At 39.7% G+C, this 20,825-nt stretch overlaps 1 protein-coding gene across 1 annotated transcript in view; it reads left to right on the forward strand.

Moving 5' to 3' along the window:
• Window positions 1-20,825, forward strand: part of TIAM2 (TIAM Rac1 associated GEF 2) — a 180,234-nt gene that overhangs the window by 83,123 nt on the left and 76,286 nt on the right. Inside the window, exons 3-7 of the mRNA XM_085297988.1 lie at window positions 5,100-5,211; window positions 6,278-7,480; window positions 13,165-13,600; window positions 18,572-18,744; window positions 19,755-19,979. Of these exons, the coding sequence (XP_085154114.1) occupies window positions 6,284-7,480; window positions 13,165-13,600; window positions 18,572-18,744; window positions 19,755-19,979 (2,031 nt within the window). The 5' untranslated portion in view covers window positions 5,100-5,211; window positions 6,278-6,283. The remainder of the gene's footprint in view (window positions 1-5,099; window positions 5,212-6,277; window positions 7,481-13,164; window positions 13,601-18,571; window positions 18,745-19,754; window positions 19,980-20,825) is intronic.

Consider the following 20,825-nt stretch of genomic DNA (forward strand, 5'->3'; position numbering starts at 1 on the left):
ACAACTCCTAGTACTATAGGATATAACTCTAAAGGAACTAGTGAGTGAATTAGAAATTCTGTTTTTTAATTGGATCTTTAAGGCAAAATAATTTATTCTTTTTAAGACATACTTGTGGTGTTTTGGTTATTCATTCTTTGAATACAGTGGTATATAATGCAAAATATCCTTGCCAAGAATACCATGGTACAATTATTATGGTATATTTTTTTGTAATAGGAATGTGATTGAGATTGCAGGAATAAAAAAATCTGCTTCTGATTTGTGGAAACATGTGACCAAAGTGYGTAGTTCTAAAAAATACAGTAAATTGTTTCCAGTAAGAAACTCCATATTTAATCCAACTAATCTAACTCCCTCCCTCATTAGTATCCGTCCATATGTAGTCACGTGAGAAGGTGAGGGCAAGTTCACATTCCAACATTCTGTGTTGTTGTCATATTTAAAGTAGATTAAGAAGTTAATTTAAACTGTAAACCTATAATTCTGTATCCCTGTAAGAATTCACAGAGCACACTGCTTCCTTGCAAAACCCGTGAAAAGAATAGTACCTGGGAGATAGCTGTGTATAGTTTCTAAGACTTTTGAAGTTGTTTAAAATAAGTGGTGTTTTAACCACTAGGCAGAAGAGAATGTAAAAGTAGTTTGAACTGAAAGAGGAAAACCAGGAATTGCTAAGCCAATTAAAAAAAGTTTTTCCTGATGTAGAAAAAAATGAAGTTGTTGGTCTACACCAAGGCCTGCAGCATTTCTAGCTAGATTTGTGCACTAAAATAAAATGACAAGTTGATCATTTTATGTAAAGGAAGGAGAGTTTTTGCTTCATTCTTATTACTCTGAAATACTTTCAGGCTGTCCATTATCCCACCTCCGTTAATGACAGATTGGTTTGGTGCACCTACTCAGCATGCATGCAGGCCAGCCATGCTCGTAAAGACACGGCTGCAAATGACTATGCACAGCGGCAGGTACTAAAGAAGTGGGTCCAGTGTCCGTCTCAAAAGCATCTTAAATATTATGCTATTGTAAATAATAGTCATTCAGTGCTATACCAACCCTGCACAACTCCACGGAGATGAAGAAAGTCCAACAGGTGGTGTGTACATGGTTGTTGCTTACGCTGTGACTAGCAATAAAATACTCAGCTTGTTTCTTTCCTGTGTAATGTTTTATCCCTTCCTCAACAAMAGGCTTCTTCAAAAAGCTGAAACTGTGTCCTGATAGCTGTTGTGATGAACTGAAAGAGTGAAGGGTATTACTTTCTGTTATTTTCTTTTACTGTTGATCTTTTAAAAGCCTTTTTGTGTTTAAGACAGGAGAGCTTTTTCATTTAAGCACTTACRCTATGCACGTACAGTTATTGTTCCTGATAGTCCTAAAATCTCTCGTGACGTTCTGCACTTAATGAGTCCTCACTCAGTGKTACTAATTTGATGGGATAATGTTACTCTCATCCAGGCCAATCCACGTTGTTCTTTTCTTTGTTGTTACTTTTATCATTTTTGCATTGATGGTTAGTAAAGCTAGCATCAGCTTCCTAGCACAGCATCAGTAGATTTTCAGTGAAGCTTCAGCAGGGATTAAATGATTTATAGATCACTTGTGTAAACCCACCAGTGAAGGTTCGTTGTCAGCGGCCATCTGAAGGAAGAAAGGCATCAGCTGATGAATACCATGGAGTAGTAGCTTCGGTGCATGGATTCATATCTCGGTGCCTTCTTTATCCAGGCTGGAATTTACCTTAGGTGAGCTCTTACATCATCAGGGACGCTGAGATTGTCAGTCCCAGTCGCAGAAATCTGCTGAGGAACCAGAGGACGATTTCACACTGCAATATTTTGTCTTTCTGTGTTTGATTTATGGCTACTGCCTGCTACTGACTTTGCTTGCAGAGTATTCCACCTACTCAAGCCTTTGTGCTCACCTCCCATGAGTTGGGAGTTCATGGTTTTGTCTCTGTACAACTGAACAGAGAGAARTATCTTGAACTTTAGTTTTAGAAAGTCTCAGCCTAGTTGATGTCACTGTACTGAAGGCAGATAGTGGTAATAGCTAAATCAAGTTTGKTGTATTTTTCCACGGTAGAGTATAAGTTCAACACAGAAGACTTGTCACCTTTTACTCAAACTTGCCACTAATTCATAATATAAAAATGTCTTTCTGTATCTCATAACAAACTGAGTACCAGAACATTACTGTTATGATACAGTTTTGCATGAAATAGAGTTCTCGGGTCAAGCTTTGTAAACCTCTGTTTTGAGAGGTTAAGATTGGCAAGGAAAGCATCCTTAAAGTTGTAGAGCATTACTGTATGTGCCCTTACCTTAAGATTAAGAACAGCATTTTAAAACAGTCTAACTACTGTGGTGTTGTCTAACTAATGTGGTATTAATGAGGGAATATAGGTAGCAGACTATTCTCTGGAATGGTTCCTGAGCATGCATGTTTGCTTTTTCTGAGCCAAAAAAGGCGAGGAGAACTTTGTGTGGAGGAGCATAAAGGTGGGGAAATACGTTTTTAGCTCTGGGGTTATGATTTGCGTTAATTATTGGGTGTGGTGGTGATGGTGGGGTTCTCGGATTAGTATGTTTGCATAGCTGTGTTTTTTAAATGTGTCAAGGGGAACTAGGGTGAAGATTAAAAACTTCTTTTTTAGGGAATGTGGGTATAATTGAAAGCAAATAAACTCTTAATAGTCATCTTTAGGCATAGCAAGCTGCTTTCTAAATATACTGATTATAATTGCAGAAAATATTCATAGAAACTGGTTTTGCTCACAAGAAGTATTCATCCCGCTACTTCTGCATGCTGACAGAGAAAAGCATGTTGTCTTCCGTGGTAATAGGTTGCTGCAAGAAGTACAGGGGAARCTGAAGTCCCCTGCTCTGTAATTTCCAGTGCTTCCACAATTAAAATAGCATAAACTGTGTGAGTTTTCAGAATGAGAGTAGTCTGAGCTTGTCCTAGAGCTCTTCCACTCCCTGGTGTTGTGCTGTGTTTGAGAACAAGGCAGTTCACTCCGCTCACCCCTGTTGTCATCAGCAGGCAGCAAATCGCTCCACAGAAGTGTGACGCCAGAGATGGACATTACAGCTGATTTTTCCGAGTGACGGTCTTTGTGCAGTCTTGCAGATGTCATGATTGGTTATTACAGTGTGTATGGATGTTTAGCCTACCGTAGCTTTCCGAACAGCTGGGATTCTGAGAAAAATCCCTTGTGGCGATTTCTATGGAATTTATTGACTGTTGTGCTGTACTGCTGGCTGATTCCTACGCAGACTGAGACGCTATTTTGCAGATATTGTACCCTGAGATAAATTTGTTCATTCACCCATTATGTGATCTGTGTACCGGATCAGACATGCACAATGGAAGTTGTGGCAGTAGCTCAAGCCTTGAAGAATTGAGTGTCTATCTTCAGAGGTTCTTGACAGCAGCTTGCTCACTACCCACTCTGTTAAAAGGATTACCAAACCATTGCACAGTCACTATGGAGACCAGATGGTCTTTTTGCCTGTTTCTTCAGACAAATTGGGTTCAGTGTTCCCTTATGAATAGAAATAAGCCCCTCAAAGCCCCCTTGTTGAATGTAGTTTTTGCTCCCAGATGAAGAATTCTGAATGTAAACTCCTGCTTGTGTGTGATCTGTGCCTGCTAGGTAGAGGAAGACAGTTCTACTGAAGGTTCATATTTGTTTAACAACTTTGAACTTTATGAAATTTGCATGTTGTCTTTTATTTACCCATAGTTTTAGTTTTCTCTTGAATCTAAAATCCCATTTGTTCAATCCATGTTGCATAGGATGTTATATAAACTGCTTTACATTAATGGATGTTCTTAGCAGCATGTGTGAATCAAACTTACAAGGCAAGGAAGTCCTGAATACCATCCTTCCTAAAGGTTAGAAAGAAGAAACAAGTTAAACAGATTTTTTTCTTAGGGTAAGCTGAAATTTCTGTGGTCTATCTGTTCCTGTCAAAGGTCTTGTGATAACAGCCATGAATTTGTGTTTATAGGTCTGTAACATCTCTGGCATAATCCGAAAGGATATACTTCTTCTGAGGAACTTATTTGCAGACCTTTTTCCCAGCTCCCTGTCAAGACTTGCTTTTAATGCTAGTTTGCAACCTTTAACTTTTTTTTTTTTCTGTAAGGTTAACAAAATACCTAGCTAACCAGTGAACTTCTTTAAATATTGTCAAGGTTCTTAATGCAGTAAATAGCCACCAAGTGAGTCAAAAAGAGTAAAACTATGTGTGCAAATGAAATATTTATTTAACTGAGAATTGTGAAAGTATTTATGCAGAAAAAAGTGTTTTGGGAGGTAGTGTATCTGTTAAAATGGTTTCTAGTTAAAAAACTGTATTCCAAAATTGAGCCTGAAGTGGTACGCTATGGTTACTGAGTGTTTCAGTTGCTACGCTCCTGGTATATTCTGCGAAATTCAGATTTTGTCCTTCTATTTTTAATTGCAGTCTCTGTGTGCTGGGTTGAACAACTGATATATTCATATGGTCAGGAAGAACTTATGTGTTGTTACCTTCTGGTGTGTGCAGTGCTTGGTGCTGCCTTCTTGTTGTTTTGCTGACAGATTAACTCTAAAATGAGAACAAATGTAAAGAGAGAGGTTGCTGGTTGGTTAGAGGTGTGAATTACCCTGGGGCCTTTCACTGCAGGGGTCGTGGTCAATTCAGGCAGGACAAGGATAAGCAAATACAGAGAAAGATTGCTCTGATCAGCTTGGCCCAAATTGTAATGGATCATTGCATAATCCAGTGATCTTTTATTGATGTTGCCGAAGCAAAGCAGAAGCTCCTCAAAGTTTGTCCTAATTTGTCAATAAGAAGGGAAAAGGACAGAATTAGAAAATAAAAGACTTCTGCAACAGGGGCTTGGTTGTATTAATTCAATGCAAGTTGTTAAAGTGCACTGATAAAAATGCATGTCTGAAGTCTGAGAATCTTAATTATTTCTCTCTTTTCCATTTGTGGGTTTTGTTTGTTTTTCCTTTTGTATTGATTATGCTGATAACTCAAGTAAAGCATATGTATTATATTTGACGGAGAACCTGTTTGTGTCTTTTTTGGGGTATTTTCCAGAAAGGCTGCATGCAACTCCATCCCATTTTTGGAAGGTGTAGTGACTGGCCACGAAGACGATGCAGAGCATGCTAGCTGGTAACTGTGCCTACATTTAGCAGTGATCCTACAGGTATGCTCTTGTTTTATACTATACTTTTCATCTAAAGGGTTGGGGGCTGAAGGATGAGATGTTGAAATACATGTAAACTCTTAGGTAAAACTATTTCTTCACGATGGCTTGATTTTGCCAAAGTTTTAATGAGGCTATGGTGAATTCTCCGAAGGCTGATGGTATAAGATATGACATGCAAAGAAGTGCAGTACCCATTGAAAACATTCTTTGATGACTTTATAGTTTAAAAACTTACTTTACTGTTACTTCTGTAAATTGCAACCAGTGGAAATTGATTCCTAATAACAAAAAGGATAGTGCACTTGTGTGGGGCAAAAACCTTCTGCCTTCTCATTCTGGCATTTCAACTACTTCAGTGTGTGCAGTTCCCTGTGAATTTGGTAAAAAGCTGAAGTGTTTTCTGCTAAGTGAACTGACCAACTGCCGTATGCTGAATGAACATAATGTGGTTTTGTGCTGTAATGGGAGATGAGGCTGTTTGCTAACCAAGTCCTTTTTTGTTTTGGAGTATTTTTTTTCCATTTTTTTTTTCTCCTGGGTTGACTCCATTTAAGCATGAAGTTGGGGTTTGCTGAACAGTTTGTTGAGGCAATGTTTTATTGCACAGAGGCCAGTCAAGCTGAAACTGCAGTTTGCACGTCTCCTGGCAGAAGGGATTTTTCTAAAAGTATAGTTCACTTTACATCTAAGTAATGATTATCCTGCTGTCTCCCTTTCATTATGCCATTGTTCTTGGGAGCCAGAGACTTTCTAAGTTATAAGAAAAGGATGTTGCCAAGGGTGTGGGTGGAGAAAGGTGTTGACATGATTTCAATGGGGTTAGATTCCAGCTTTATAACAGAGGGGTAATGAACCATAAAAAGAATAGATTTTCCTAGCTTGCCCCTAAAATAATTTCTATTATGAACTTAATGTTGTAAATGGTTATTTAATGGATTTTTGAAGCAATTGTTTCATATTATTTTTAAAAAGGCATTTTCCTGCATAAAGAGTAAAGATGGTCTTGTACTTTTAGCTGTTTGTCTTCTGGCCATTGTTTCTAATGAAACTCCTCTTAATTTAGTGGAAAATGGGGAATTCAGAAAGCCAATACAGTCTTCAGGGATCAAAAAATCATGTTGCTGCTACAGCTGGTGCCAAGCAGAAGACTTGCTCTCTGAAAATTCGCAGTATACATGCTAAAGATGAAAAGTCTTGCTCCTTGCATGGATGGGGACATACCAGTAGTGGCTCAAACTATAAATCAAGGTCCCTTGCCAGAAGCTGCCTTTCCCACTTCAAGAGTAGTCAGCCTTATTCATCTAGACTCAGTGACACTGTGCTGAAGGTCCCTAAAAGCAATGCCCATGCCAAACACAGGACAAATTCCTCAGAGGACTACTGCCAAGGAAGTAATGCAGCATTTTTGCCTGAGAATGGTTTTCACTATATTGGCCTTCAAGCTGCAAGTAATCATGCTGCCTCCCGAGAATGCAATGGACACATTTTAAATTGCTATGGAAAGAATGAGAGTCTTGCATCAACCTCACCATCAGAGGACAGGAGGAGCCCAAAAGTCCTCATTAAAACACTGGGGAAGCTGGATGGCTGCTTGAGGGTTGAATTCCACAACAGTAGCAACAACAAAGTACCTACAGAGGAGTCCAGTGGACCGGTCCAGTTGTTGAGATATTCACCTACTTTAGAATCTAAATCGAACAACCTGCTTGATGTCAGGAGGAACTCCAGCGCGGACTGTTCTTCCAGTCATCGTCTGTCACCTACTGACTCAAGACTTCAGTCTAGTAAAGGAAGCTCCCTAAGCTCTGAGTCTTCATGGTATGACTCTCTCTGGGGAAATGCTGGGGATCTCAATGAGCTGGATGCTCCATATTTGACTAGGAGCACTCCAGATACAAGCATTCATGCCAGTTTCCCAGCAAATGACAACAAGAAGTCATTCAACCAAAGTTCATCTCTTTCCTCACTCCGAGATCTGTATAAGGATACAAATTTGGAAAGCACCCCTCCGCCTGTGATTAGGCTATCTGATGAATATATTGACACTCATGGCAGCTTAAGTAACCGTGTCTCATTTGCCTCAGACATTGATGTTCCCTCCAGGGTAGAGCATGGAAGTCCTGCACATTACTCTTCCTACACACTCCCATGCAGGAAGTCTAAGCCCCTCGCTGAGGATGCCTCCAAGAAAGACACATTAAAAAGCCGAATGCGACGCATCAGTGATTGGACGGGAAGCCTCTCGAGGAAGAAAAGAAAGCTGCAGGTATGTACAAAGCCCACTGTAAGAGCCTGGAAGTTGGTTTGTTGATTTCTCTCAGAAGTGTAACGATTGCATCATGTTCATCTTTCTCATTGATCACTACCCTCCTTTGGTAATTTGTGGAATTCTGAGACGGATTCCAGCTCTGAAGCCATCTGAAATTTCAACAACAACCAAAAACAGATATGTTTTTGTGCGTGCACGTTTCCCCTTCCTATTTTGCCACCTTCTCAACTGTCTTTAGCTTGAATCTCTGGAGCCTAGTATCTCAGTGAATTAGCTTTTGAATTTACTGCATTGCTTACAGTGTGACTTCTCTTTAACTATGAAAACTTAACAGATATCATATATGCTATAAATCAGCATGCTTTGCCTAAGGAATATGGAAGGAGCAATAGAAGCAAATTTGAGAAGCATGTTACAAATACCTTTGCCAGTGTTCCCTTATTTGTATTATTGGTTTCATCACTGACTTTTATTTCTTTGTCAGTCTATTTCTAGCTAGGCAAGCAGCTATATGCAGTGGAGCTCCTGGTTCTGCCTCTGCCTTCTGTGAAGGTATTAATTGTGTGCCCTCCTTTTTGCTGTGTGTGAGCTTAGTTCACCAGATGGAAAAGCTTGAATTGCCATCTGGCTACCTGGGAGTTGGTTGTGTGAAAAAAGAGGTGGAAGGAGGGCAAGAGGGAGGGAAAGGATGTCTCTTTAGAAGAATTTAAGGCTAATCCCATTAATAGGAATTTAGGATGCCTGTGGTCAGGAATGAAATTCTTGTCTCCAACTGCAGGCCCCAGAATTGGCTCTTTAAATGTCAGACTATGCCTGGCCTTGTATATGCGAGTTCACAAGCAGAGATGGAAAGTGAAGATTTTTAAATCTTCCCTCATGTTTTTTGTACAGGAGCAGTCACTGCACTTCTCTTAATTAAGGATTTGTTCCTTCTAGTCATATTGGGGTGTTGGCTACTTCAAGGGTGAGCAGAGAGTAAGGGGAGCTCCTGCTCCTTCCATTTAGGCACCAGTGGAACAGTAGCTCATACTATGCTCTTTCGATGGCAGGTGTAGTGAACGTCATCTCCCCCGTTGGAAATTCTGACAGCTTTTGTGTTTAGTTAGAAGCATCTGTCATTGCAACATAAAATTCTGAGGGACACTGAGGCTCAAAAATGAGGTCGGGATAAGATTTGTTTGCATAAGTCCTAGATAAGGGATAGAGAACTAGGAAAATGAAAAAGAAAGCCATTTGTTTGGATTGCTAAGTTGTTCAAGACTTTTTTTGTGCATTTTATCAGATGTTGTCTTTTCACCTTCTTAGTTGTAAAATAGGAGGCAGAAAAAACAAATCAGTAAAGAAGGCTCTTAGCATTTTATATTAGGTTCTTCACTGATACAAATATCTGTAGCTGTTCTGGATTTTACAACCAGGCTTTGCATATGATCCCTGGATCACGGACCTTTGCCATGTGTTAGTTATGACATTTTCAGAATGGTATTTGTGGTGCACGATTCATAGCTGTTTTGAATCCAGTATGCAGAAAACTGACTTTGGAAACAGCAAGGAAATCTTGCTAGTGAGATTGCATCAATCCAAATCAGATTCTGGTAGAAGGAAATTAGCCCCAGCTCTAAAAATGGTGGGTTTTTAAATTTATTTTATTTATTTATTTATTAATAAAAGGGCATAGGAAATAGGATTTTTAGTTTAGTTTTGTTTTGTTTTTGAGCCAAATATCCAGCTGCAAGAAGAGTAAAACCAGTAACTTTATGAGTAGTTTTATGATTTCACCTTCATTCTGTGATTTGGTCAGTTCCTTTCTGCCTTACATATTTCGAAAAACCTGTAAACTCTTTCAGGGGCTACTGTGCTCTAACTTGATGACAGTTTTACTGTTCGTGGGTCCTTTGGCTTAGAAGGGTGAAAGTACTGTTTGCAGTTCTGATTTGGTGAAATTTGAGCCCTGTTTGTAGCACAGTTCATCATAGTGGTTGTAGCATTTCTGCCTTGCTCTGAACGCTGTGCCCCTTCTTCATTACATTACTAGTAACTGGTTGTAAAGCGCTTAGGTTGGAATGTAGTTGAAAGCTGGAATACTTCAGTATAAGTAGGCCTAAGCACTTGCTTGGTTGGGTAGACAGACCCTCCAGCTGTCCTGGAACAGGCTGGCTAAAGCGTCTACTTCAAGGGAATTCCAGATAAGAAGGGACAATCTTGGGGTATTGAGACCGGTTCACTGCCATTAGAAGAGAATGTCCTTCATGACAGTGAACAAACTGCATCTTAAAATCAGGTAGACTTTTCCCTGCCTTGAAGGCTGTTTCAGAACCTTCTTATCCTGATGCTTAGAGCTTGTCTCCTAATTTGCAGACTAAATATAGTTCTGGCCAAACTGTTCTCGTGCTGGTATTGTCTCTTACTTTAGTTACCCTTCCTTATTATTTAATCTTTTATGGTTTATTTAAAGGGAGAAATAATATCTTCTCTCAGCTCACATTTGCTAGGCTAGGCAGACCAGACCCTTTTTGGACTCCCGTCTCTAAGATAGGAAGTCTATTTCCTTTTTCATTCTGGCAATCCTCTCTGCACCTGTTTTAAGTCATTCATAACCAGAATTGGATATAGGATATTCCAGATGAGCCCTTCGCTATGCCCTGCCCAATTATTTGGATGCTTCGCTATGTCTGGCTTGATTTGATACTTGATCTGATACATCCAGGAACTAAGTTTGCCTAATAATGGTCTCACATGAAAGACTTTGAATCGTTCTGTGCCATAACCCAGCTCTCTTTTCAGGGGGATATCCTACTGTGTACTCTCTATGCATTGCTAGTGCTCTGCTGCATGGCATATCCTCACTTGTTTAAATTCTTGCAGAACCAGTATTGCGAAGATGCTGTATTGTAATACATTAATCATGAGCAACAATGACTGATATGTGGGCAGAGTTTAGGCAGACTTGTTGTGCAGTCAGGCTTTGCTAAAGATGGTGGCATAGACTAACTATGCAATTATGCATGCATCTGTCTTGGTACCATAGGCAGAACTTTAATCAAAGACCGTATGCTGTGTTAAAATCCAGCAACTGGAAGCAACTGCAGAAGACAAGTTCTTGAATGAAGTAAATAGCCTGGTTATGAGAATTGTTTCTGAAATTTAATGATTTTTATAAGCCAGAGCACTGATGTGTAGCAGTGTAAATCCAAAGGAAGACAATTTTGAAAGAAAAGGTAATTGAGGTAGCGTCTTTATTTGGATTGAAAACTGGTATTAGATCCCATTATCCACTTGAGTCCTCGTGGACTTAACAGCCTCCATTAGTTCATTCCCTGTTCTTTCGTAGCTATATGTGTAATAATACACATCACTTTGCCTAGCTGATATCTTGGTTAGCTGCTKCTTCTTCTTCTGCATTATCTGTAACTATTTCAGGATACATCTCAAACTTGAAAGGAATCGATATCCTTAATAAACTGAATGTTACTCTTTTCTACAGGAACTGACAGATTCTGGAGAATAGTAAGAAACAATTAAAACACAGAATTTTGAGATATGCATACACTGACAGTTAATTAAAAAGGGCAAAGAAAACTTCCACTTGCACAAAACTGCCTATGGCCAGTGCAATTCTGATTCTTGCTCTGTAGTCACTTTGTGGGCACAAACACATTACATATATGATTTTTTTTTACTTCAAACCTTCCCTCAGCGTGTGTGTGGAGAAGTGAAGCTGCCCTGCTTACTATCACTGATTCCTAGATTTTTTTAATCTGTTCTCAGATAACGTAACTCTGGCAAATATGAGTATATATTATATGAGTCATTGAAGTTTAAGGTCTTGTGTCTTGCCTTGTGCTGTATAGACATATTTGGCATTACTGTATAAAATGCAAAATTGCTCATGTTTAGGGAGTTACTGTCAGAGCACTTTGACTAAAAATCTAATAAGATTTATGAAAAGTATGGGGGTCASTGCTACAGTCTGAGGATAATTAGATCCTTTTTGACAGAGATCTGGACGACTAGAGTTGAACTTAAATATACCTTAATAGAACATATTTTTTCAGTTGAGCCTGGCTTTAGTGAGGCTACTGCCARCAGTGGTCTGCTGATTGAAAGGTGACTTGTCTTGTGACACTTGCAACTGCATGTGATCTGTATTGCTTTTGGCTGTGCATTGTAGGTCATTATACTATCAAAACACAGCACAGCTTTTCCACTACATTTTTGAAGAGCATCAGGTAGGAAGCAAAAAACAGAAAAGTAGTTACTCTCAAAGCTTCTGATGAGACCAGAACACAGGAGACCAAGGATTAYTTACTTTATCCTTGTACAGAAGTCTGTGTGCAAATAAATACTACTATAGAGACAATCTAGACTTGAAAGGAAAGTATAATAGCTTTGTTATTATCAAGGATAATAGCTTTGCTTCTGCTTTGGTTGTTTATAACCATCTCTTCTCTTTTTCCTCTTAAAATTTTTCAAGCAATGGTTTCAAATTCTTCCTCTGCTGCAAAAGGCATCAGATTTTGTGTTTTAAGCTGTTCTATCTCAGTTGTATTTAAATATCAGTAAGACGTAAGCTGGGAGGACAATAAATTGCTTGTTAAGATGTATAACGTGGTTCTTGACAGTGAAGTTGATCCAGGGAGCCCAGTCTCATGTAGCTGGAAAATCCCTCACCATCCCTGCAGCATGTGAAAGTTAAGGTCAGCACTTCAATGGAAAAGGCTTGAGAAGGAAAAGGCCAGACCTGCTATCAAGGTCCCATGTTGACAAGTAGTGGTAGGCAATGGGCATAAGTTAACATCCATGTCACAAGGTAGAGTTGAAATCATACATGAAGTGTCATGAGGCCTGATCATTTCAGATAGAACTGGCCTCCCTTTTCAATGCAGGGGTGAAAAGTACCATGCAGTTAGGAAAAATGCTCGTCAGTGCTTGGTGGGATAGTCAGGCTCTCATGAGGTTTACAGAAAGTCATAAAATAACCTCTGCAGTTTGCAAGATGGATCCATGCCTGTCAGCAAGTGTATCTTCTGTTAGATTAGATTTTTGTCAGTTGRTCAAATACTAACATGCCTAAAACATTTTGAACTTCTGACCTTTTTTGTGTTGCTTAAACACAGTTTAGATGACAAATTAGGAGTGGAGGTAAAATTAGCCTAGGTGTGCTAAAGTTAAATATAGCTGCCTCACGCGAATGGAGCATCACCAAAGTACAAGTATTGAAAATCCAATAATAATAAAAAACCTTGCCATGACATTGTCCCCCCCCTTGCACTCAGGCAGGCAGTCTGAGTGAATGGCAGTGCCTGCAGTTCAGCTGGAGAAAACAGAAGCGTTCAGAGTTAGTGGGTGGTTATGGTCATCTTCCCAGTGTCCATTAGATTTTGGGAAACAGAAGCCACAGCGGTGATCAGCAGAGTCAGAGAGCTGGTGGAGKTTTCCAGGTTACCAAACTTGTGACACAGTGGTTAGGCTTTAGTGGAGTGCTGTTGTGTAAAACCTGAGTGGTGGTACTGATGGTGTCAGTGGCTGCCGAGATGGAGCCTGTGATGTAATGGTGAAAAGAGGCTGCCTTTGAGGAAAGAATTCACCGTGGCCAAGCATGAAACGAATGTAAATGCCAAATAAGATGTGTCTTTTCAATGTACCTCTGGTGACTGATTGCTGGCAATTTGCTTTATATACAGGAGCCAAAATGTAAAGATGGGAGCGAATACTTTGACAGCAGAATGGACAACTTCACTATGGACACTCTGGTGCCGTCCCAGCTTTCCAGTTTGCTGTGGTCACCCGGCTCTAGCCATGTCCTGTCCCAGAGAAGTGAATCCACTAACGCTGTCAGCAGTGATGCTTTGAGGCAGAATATTTATGAGAACTTCATGCGGGAGCTGGAGATGAGCAGGACAAATGTTGAGAACACGGAGACCTCGTCGGAAACCGAAGACTCCAGCAGCGAGTCACTCAGCTCCTTAGAGCAGCTCGATCTGTTATACGAGAAAGAGCAAGGAGTGGTGCGCAAGGCAGGGTGGCTGTTCTTCAAACCCCTGGTGACTCTGCAGAAAGAGAAAAAACTGGAGCTGGTCACCCGGAGGAAGTGGAAGCAGTACTGGGTAACGCTCAAAGGTAAATCGCAGCGCTGCTCTTTAAGCTTGACACCAGCCAGTGTTTGCTTTGTGTGACAGCAGCTTTCCATGCATGCTGCTTTCTGTAAGCAGCTCTGTGAGCATGCCTGACTTTGCGGTTTACCCACGTGCTGAAAATGCAGCATGGGCCCATGCAGYTTTCTAAGTCAAAGTAGTGCTTACATGTGTTTAGTATTGCATGTGCAACCTTGCGTTTTATACCATAATTGGGTTTGTTTTGTCTGACTTTCCCATTTCTGTACTCAGGCAGAACTGGGACTTCAGAGGATGCGTTTAGATGTTTGGAGGTCAAAGACCAAACTGAGCCAAAGCTTATGAAAATACGAAAGTTGCACCTCTGTATCAGGGGCAGGAAAAATTTAGGGATCAGGAGGAGTCCCTGGTGCACAGGCCACCATTTCCTGGGTTTACTTAAAGTTGGGGTGAGTCAAGGTAAAAACATTCAATTTGCTGCCTGTGCTTCAAACAGTAACATAGCAAAGAGCTGAATGCCTCCGTGCTGAGGCGTTTACACAGAAAAGTTGCCGCATGAAGGTACAATTCCAGGCAGAGGAAGCTGAGGCAACAGCAGCAGGGGAAGCTCTTTGCCGGTGGCACCCACGGCTTGGCGTGGGGCACTCGCTCCCAGAGCTGTGGCCCCATCGTAGCACTCACCAATTTCCCTTCGCTTTCACGTTGCCTGCTCCCTGCGTTACTGAACGCTCGTGTCTTGCTGCCTTTCCGTGTCCCCACTTTGCCATCTTCCCCATCTTCTCTTGCTGTGAAACAGCCCTGTGGGAAGGCAATCCACTTAAAAGAGAGTGCTGCCAGTGGGCTGGTGTGTGATTATTGTGTTCGAGCGAGCAGGTCACGTTGATGGCTCAGAGTAATGGAGGAGGTAGGTGTGCCGCAAGAAGTGTATGGGTGTCAGGAAGTATGAGAAGGAAAATAACATCTATTGTGGGGAGGTAGAGAAATTTAATGCGTGAGTTCATAGATTTTTTTTTTTCTGAATTACATCCAAAGGAATTTGCCTTTCAGTAAATATAATGCTAAGTTAATGAGTAAGGAAATGATCAAACTTAATAATTTCCTAGCATATCTGGGACTGGAGGAGAGAAAATAACAACTTTCCCACAGGTTGCCCTTTTCAAAATTCTGCTTGAGTGTAACCCTGGAAAAAAATGGAACAGCAAACAGCAAGTGCTGAGAAAGTTATAGTTGATAGTGCTGATTTAAAAGAAGTAAACTCGAATGTAGTAATTCTACCTCACAATTCAGAGACCTGTTATCAAGGGATCAAAATGTAGGCAGTCTTAACAGTTTAAATCACTTATCCCAATCATCAGATAGCATGAATCATGCTTACAAGCAGTATATACAAAGGAGAAAAACAATATCTGAATGCCACCCTTTTCTTGTATGTGTTTGTGTTATGGAGTGTGAATACAAGTCTGATCTGCCTCTTCTAAAACACAGGTAGTTTCCTAACAATCTTGTCAAGTACCTACACTGAAGTATATTATATACTGATAGTCCGTGCATTTCTGGGATAATGAAGCTTTGGTGCTCTGGAAAAGGGAGCTCAGGTGGCTTGTGTTCAGTTCAGTTCTGTGCTGTGAAATCAGCTTACTGGTGACCTTGAGCAAGCTATGCTCCTTCTTGCTACCTGAATTTACCCATCTGTAAAAGAGGAATAATAATATTCTTTGTAAAAAGCTTTATTAAATGCTAATATTATAAAAAGTATTAGAYGGTATGCTGTTTATATAGGATGAGTGATATGGTGCATTCATGGTGCATAATGTCTTCCGCTTTGTTAGCTGTTTTAAATACACATTCCTCATTTCCTTGATCTCATACCTTTATTGTCCTGTAGAGAGTTCTGATGCCAAGATAAACTTGCCTGTCTGGATATCAAGGCGTAGTTCTGTTTTCATAATATGCCATATCAAGATCAAGGCATTTGCTTTAGTTCTCCTTATATAGGGTTTTGAACAAATCTGTGGTTAATTTGTTCTTGAAATTTAAATAGCCAAGATATTTTAAAATATGACTTAAAATAGCCACATATGCAAATGGAGAACAGCATGTTTCTTTGCACTCTACTGAGATGTGTTTAATTATAAATATGCAGAAGCTTATAACCATCTGGTTACCTGCCAAACTTGAAAGTATACATGTCCTGAGGCCTCCAGTGTACTTTCAGGGCCATCAGGACCTTAGCTTGAATAGTAACCTTTTAACAGGAGGAACTCTCTTTCCCATCTGTCCTGTCTAATTAATTATTTTTAACAAGGGAAATTGCTTTCCCATCAATCTCCCCCCTCAGTTCGAGTTTGATCAAAACACTTGAATCATAGTCAGTCACAGTGGGGCTGTCAAAATCTCTGAAACCAGCTACTTTTAGGGTTCAGTTCATGTAGTCCAAAAGTATACCTGGAGATGCATTACACCTAAACATACATACATACTCTTCAACCATTTTTGTTGTTGTTGTCGTTACAAGTAAATGTAAGGATAAAGAGCAACACAACTTTAGTTATATTTCTGATAACATATAGAGGAAACATGGGACTTTAGAACTACCACGTACCAAAATACTACCATGTACCAGAATAGAACTTAATTTACACTTTCCTAAAACACAGAAGTAGAAGTAGTTGTACAGTGTTGCTGCTGCTGAGTGGAAGAGGAGCTTTTCTGGTTTTGTTTGCTCTCTTATGTTGAAATGACCAAAAAAATGCTGTGCCTAATACATTGAGTGGAACAAACCCTCTTTCTGCTCTTGCATCTACAGAGATCTCCAAGTGCTTCTGTGTCTTATGGGAGAATAAGGGATGGCTGGTAAGGGGGAAAGATGGGATCAGCTCTAGAGGATTTGCTGTTACCCTAAATAATCTGCCAGATACTGTGGCTAGTAATAGAAAAAGGTGCACATRGGTAGTTTTCAGGCATATCTATTTCTTGGATTCCTTCCTTTGAAAACCTTTCTGTTGTCAACTGATTTGGTCACTAATTTCTACTGTGTATTTGTTTCCCTTTTCTTGTAGCTGTTTTACATTCATTGGCCCTAGAGAATGCAACGAGATCCATCTGACTGATTTTTGYTTTTCAAATTCTATTGATTGAGTCTGTAAGAGAGGCAGTGGTTTCCACCTCATAACTTTTCATATCAAATATGCCCTACAAACCCAAAGAGGACCACTCTCCCTCTTTATAAGACAGAAGAATAAAAATGCCCTTGATTTTGATTCTGAATTTAGATTTTACCTCTCAGTAAGCTCTGCATTAGATTTGCCTAAATTAGGATGATGTATTTGGGATTTCCAACAGTGTTAAATGTTAGAGAAGTGTTAAAGGTTTAACTCAGATTTTTGTAAATGTTTTAAAATCATATATAAAGGAAACATTTCTGTTTTGTAGGCTTTGCAATGTCCCATCCATATGCACTTCATAGATACATTTGCATGTGGATACATAYGCGCAGTCCGTCACACACATGCGCACCACCAGCCTAGGTTTTGGGCCTGCCTTGTGCTGTAATACCTCATTGATTTCAAGGAAAAACAACAACAAAAAGCAGACAGAGAAGTAACAATAATGTAGCCCTAGCAAACTGTTAATCCTTATTTTGGCTGAGTTTCAAAATCTGAATAGMATATGTATAGGGGTTACAACAGTATTCATAGAGTACTGGGCCCTAAGGGACCACYGATCATTTAGCCTGACTTGCTGTGTAACTCAGGCCATAGGCCTTCCCTAAATAAGTTCCTGAGTGAATTAGAGCATGGCTTTTGGAGGCTTGCCTTGATGGAGAATTCATAACTATCCTCAGCAGACTGCTCAAACCTGCTAGGTTATCCTCGTTTTTCAAGATGTATGTATTGTATCTGATCTTGGGTCTTCCAGGTTAAACTTCTAGTCATGGCACTGTGATAATTTATCTGCTAAATTAAAAAATAACAATAATAAATGCTATCATTAAACTTCCCTTTCCTAGGAGTGAAAGTGAGATGTACTTAGGTATTTTCTCTAGATGTAGAACTGACCTAAGAAATTCTTAAAAAAAATGAGATAATTTTTAACAAGATTATTTTAGTAGCGCTGTTCAGACTGTGGCCTTAGGGACAGGTAAACCAGCACAGCATAGAGAACAGCGGATTGCAACATTGCACAAGAATGAGTGGCTGGCAGGGGATGGAGGAGACCGGCACTTCTTAAGGGAGCTTCGCTGCCAAAGACAACATGACGATGTAACACATTTCTGGGGGCTGGGATTGGGTCTCCTCTGTTGTCCTCCATAAATAATTCCTTTTGTTACATGTGCGATTGTCATTGGCGTGGATGGAGTTTGTTTTCTGGATGCTAGTCTAGGATCTTGCATGTTATGCTGTCTCTGAGACTGAGAGTAACCAAACTTAAACTCTTTAAACTATTTCAAATTAATTGGATTGAGCTCATTGTTTAAGTCCACAATTTGCAGGTAGTTTCACAGAAATACAGTTGGTAAGTTTTATATGATGCTTTGTATGCTGGGCGGAGCGAAAAGTTTCTGCAAATCTTTTCTGCCAATACAAAGGTTGTCTCGGTGGTTGTTATGAGAGAGGATTAGTTCCCTTAAATAATAAAGAAACACAAAAGCTGATTTAAATAAGGAGGGATTAATGTTTTGTACATGCTTTAATGTTTTAGAAGGCTATCTACTGAGTTGTTCTGTTTTTTCTTCAGTCTCTGTATATTTGTTGGACGAATGTGTCCCTATTAGCTGTCTGTTCCAAATTTTCATTGGCAAATTCAGCATTATCTTGCCTATTTTTCTGTTTAGAGGAAACTCCTTTTCTCTTCAGTTCARGAGAGAAATGAAACTGATGTTCCCCATCATTGAAGGATGTCTTAATTCCCCAAAATATTAATACAAGAGAACCTGAACTAACTTTCTCTTTTTTTGGTCCTTCCCCTAAACCTGAAGGTTGTACTCTGCTGTTTTATGAGACCTATGGAAGGAATTCGATGGAACAGGGCAGTTTGCCTCGGTACGCCCTTTTTGCAGAGGACAGTATAGTGCAGTCTGTTCCAGAGCATCCTAAGAAAGAAAATGTATTCTGTCTCAGCAATTCTTTTGGAGATGTCTACCTTTTTCAGGTAACAATGTGCATACATAACTTTGTGATTGTTTCCAATTAAGGTGTTCATGGATATGATTTTATATATACACATATGTACACACACATCATGCCTATAACTCTCAATTAAAAATTATAGTAAAATTGTACTGTTGCACTGTGCTATTGCAAGTGTATGGTATGATTTGATATACTCCAGTGGGCTCAGTTAATTACAGGTCGAAAATAAAGAGAACAGACAGCAAAAATGAGTGATACAAACCTGAAAGACATTTACTTCCTGGTCACAAGCTTCTGGGAGATCAACTGTACTCTTAACATTTTTATACCTCTGTAAGCATTCCACATTTATAGAATGATAGGCTTAACCATGAATCTGCTGGCCTCAAAGAGCATTTGCTTGAGCAAGACTTTCAAAAAGAAGGCTAAAAATAATCTGAAGATCTTGGCTGCTTAGCTGCACCACTAGAAATTTTAATAAAGAAGAGTATTATGTGGAACTGCCTGCATGAAAACATGTTGATTCATAGGTGCACTTGTAAATATATCTGGAGACATTTTGTTCAAATGTGTTCCCCTTACTTTGCTGTGCTCTTTCAACTAATTTGACATTTTAAAGTAAGCAAATATTTCTCCTTAGACCTTGCTTTTAAAGTTATCCCATTTGCCATGTGAGACCAGAGGAGTTTTATCTGTGAAACCTGTCAGTTTTCACCTTAACTAGCTGGAGGGATTGAGGGCTACAAGTCTCATCTGTTCTCCAGCTCCTAGGTCTCTTTGTGCTATCTGACCCCTCAAATCTTGCAGGTTTAAGAAGCTGAACATTACAGACAAGTCGTGAGGGCGTGTGGAGAATGCTAGCAGTTCCTTTACTTCCATAGTTGTAAAGATAAAACTTTGAGTCATTTTAAAATAAAATGCCTGAGATCTCAGTAAGCCTGTCAGATACGTATTATCTCCTAGAGCTGCTGATTCATTTTTGGTATCTCTTATTTGATTATAATGTTGCACCATGCTTTTTTTCCACAGGCGACAAGCCAGACGGATCTGGAAAACTGGGTTACTGCCATACATTCGGCTTGTGCTTCCCTCTTTGCAAAGAAACTCGGCAAAGAGGACACCGTTAGGCTGCTGAAAAATCAAACCAAGAGTCTCTTCCAGAAGATTGACATGGACAGCAAGATGAAAAAGATGGCAGAGTTACAGCTCTCTATTGTTAGTGATCCAAAAAACAGGAAGGCCATAGAGAATCAGGTACTGGAAAGAATACCRTTTGTTTCTACTACAGGATATTACAATAGAAGCATATTTATCATTATTTCTTGCTTTAGGCTCTGATGGYTAATGCTTTCTAGGCCTGAGAGAAATTGTCTTGGAGACAGCTGGCRTGGTAGTCATAATTATTGCCAGGTTTCTGCTGCATTTGAGAGCAGTGCAGGAAGTAGGCCAGCACTCAAAGCTGAGAATTGGACCAATCTGTTTTGTGAGCACATAAGTTATGTCTTTTCTCCTTCTCTTTTTGCTTCTGGAGAAATGTGATTAATTTTTATTTCTCTGTTTTATGAGATAGTTATTAATAATATCTAGCTGTTACAGAGCATATCACAGAATATACAGTATGTTCTATGAATATTTAATTTATTATTGAATTAGAACAGAGATTTAAGATTAGGTTCATAGTAATACTATTCTGCACCTTAAGAGAGGATGTGACAAGTACTTTATCCAAATAAAACTGGAAGAAGGACTAAAGCAGCAAAAATGTGTGCTTCAGTTGAAATTCAGCCATAACTGAAACGTCAGGTCTACAAAAGCCCTGTAGGAGTCTAAAAGAGAACAAGAATTTAAGACATGKTTTTTACACCTTAGATGGGAAAGCACTTACGTGAATACCTTGAGTGATGCTGACAGCAGCTGGAGCATTGCTCCAATATCRACTCAGAAAGACGGGAGACATTTACTCAGTCGCTAACAGCACTTCTTGTAGCACTCCATTTGTGTGCTAGCAATTTTTTTTTAATCTCAGTGATGGCCTAAGCCCATCACTGCTTTGTTTGCAAAAGCTTGCATTGTACAAGCAAGAGTCAATATGTTTTTCGC

This window comes from Rhea americana, unplaced genomic scaffold, assembly GCF_003343005.1.
Source record: "Rhea americana isolate MKP2758 unplaced genomic scaffold, rheAme1 scaffold_134, whole genome shotgun sequence".
Lineage (NCBI taxonomy): Eukaryota > Metazoa > Chordata > Aves > Rheiformes > Rheidae > Rhea > Rhea americana.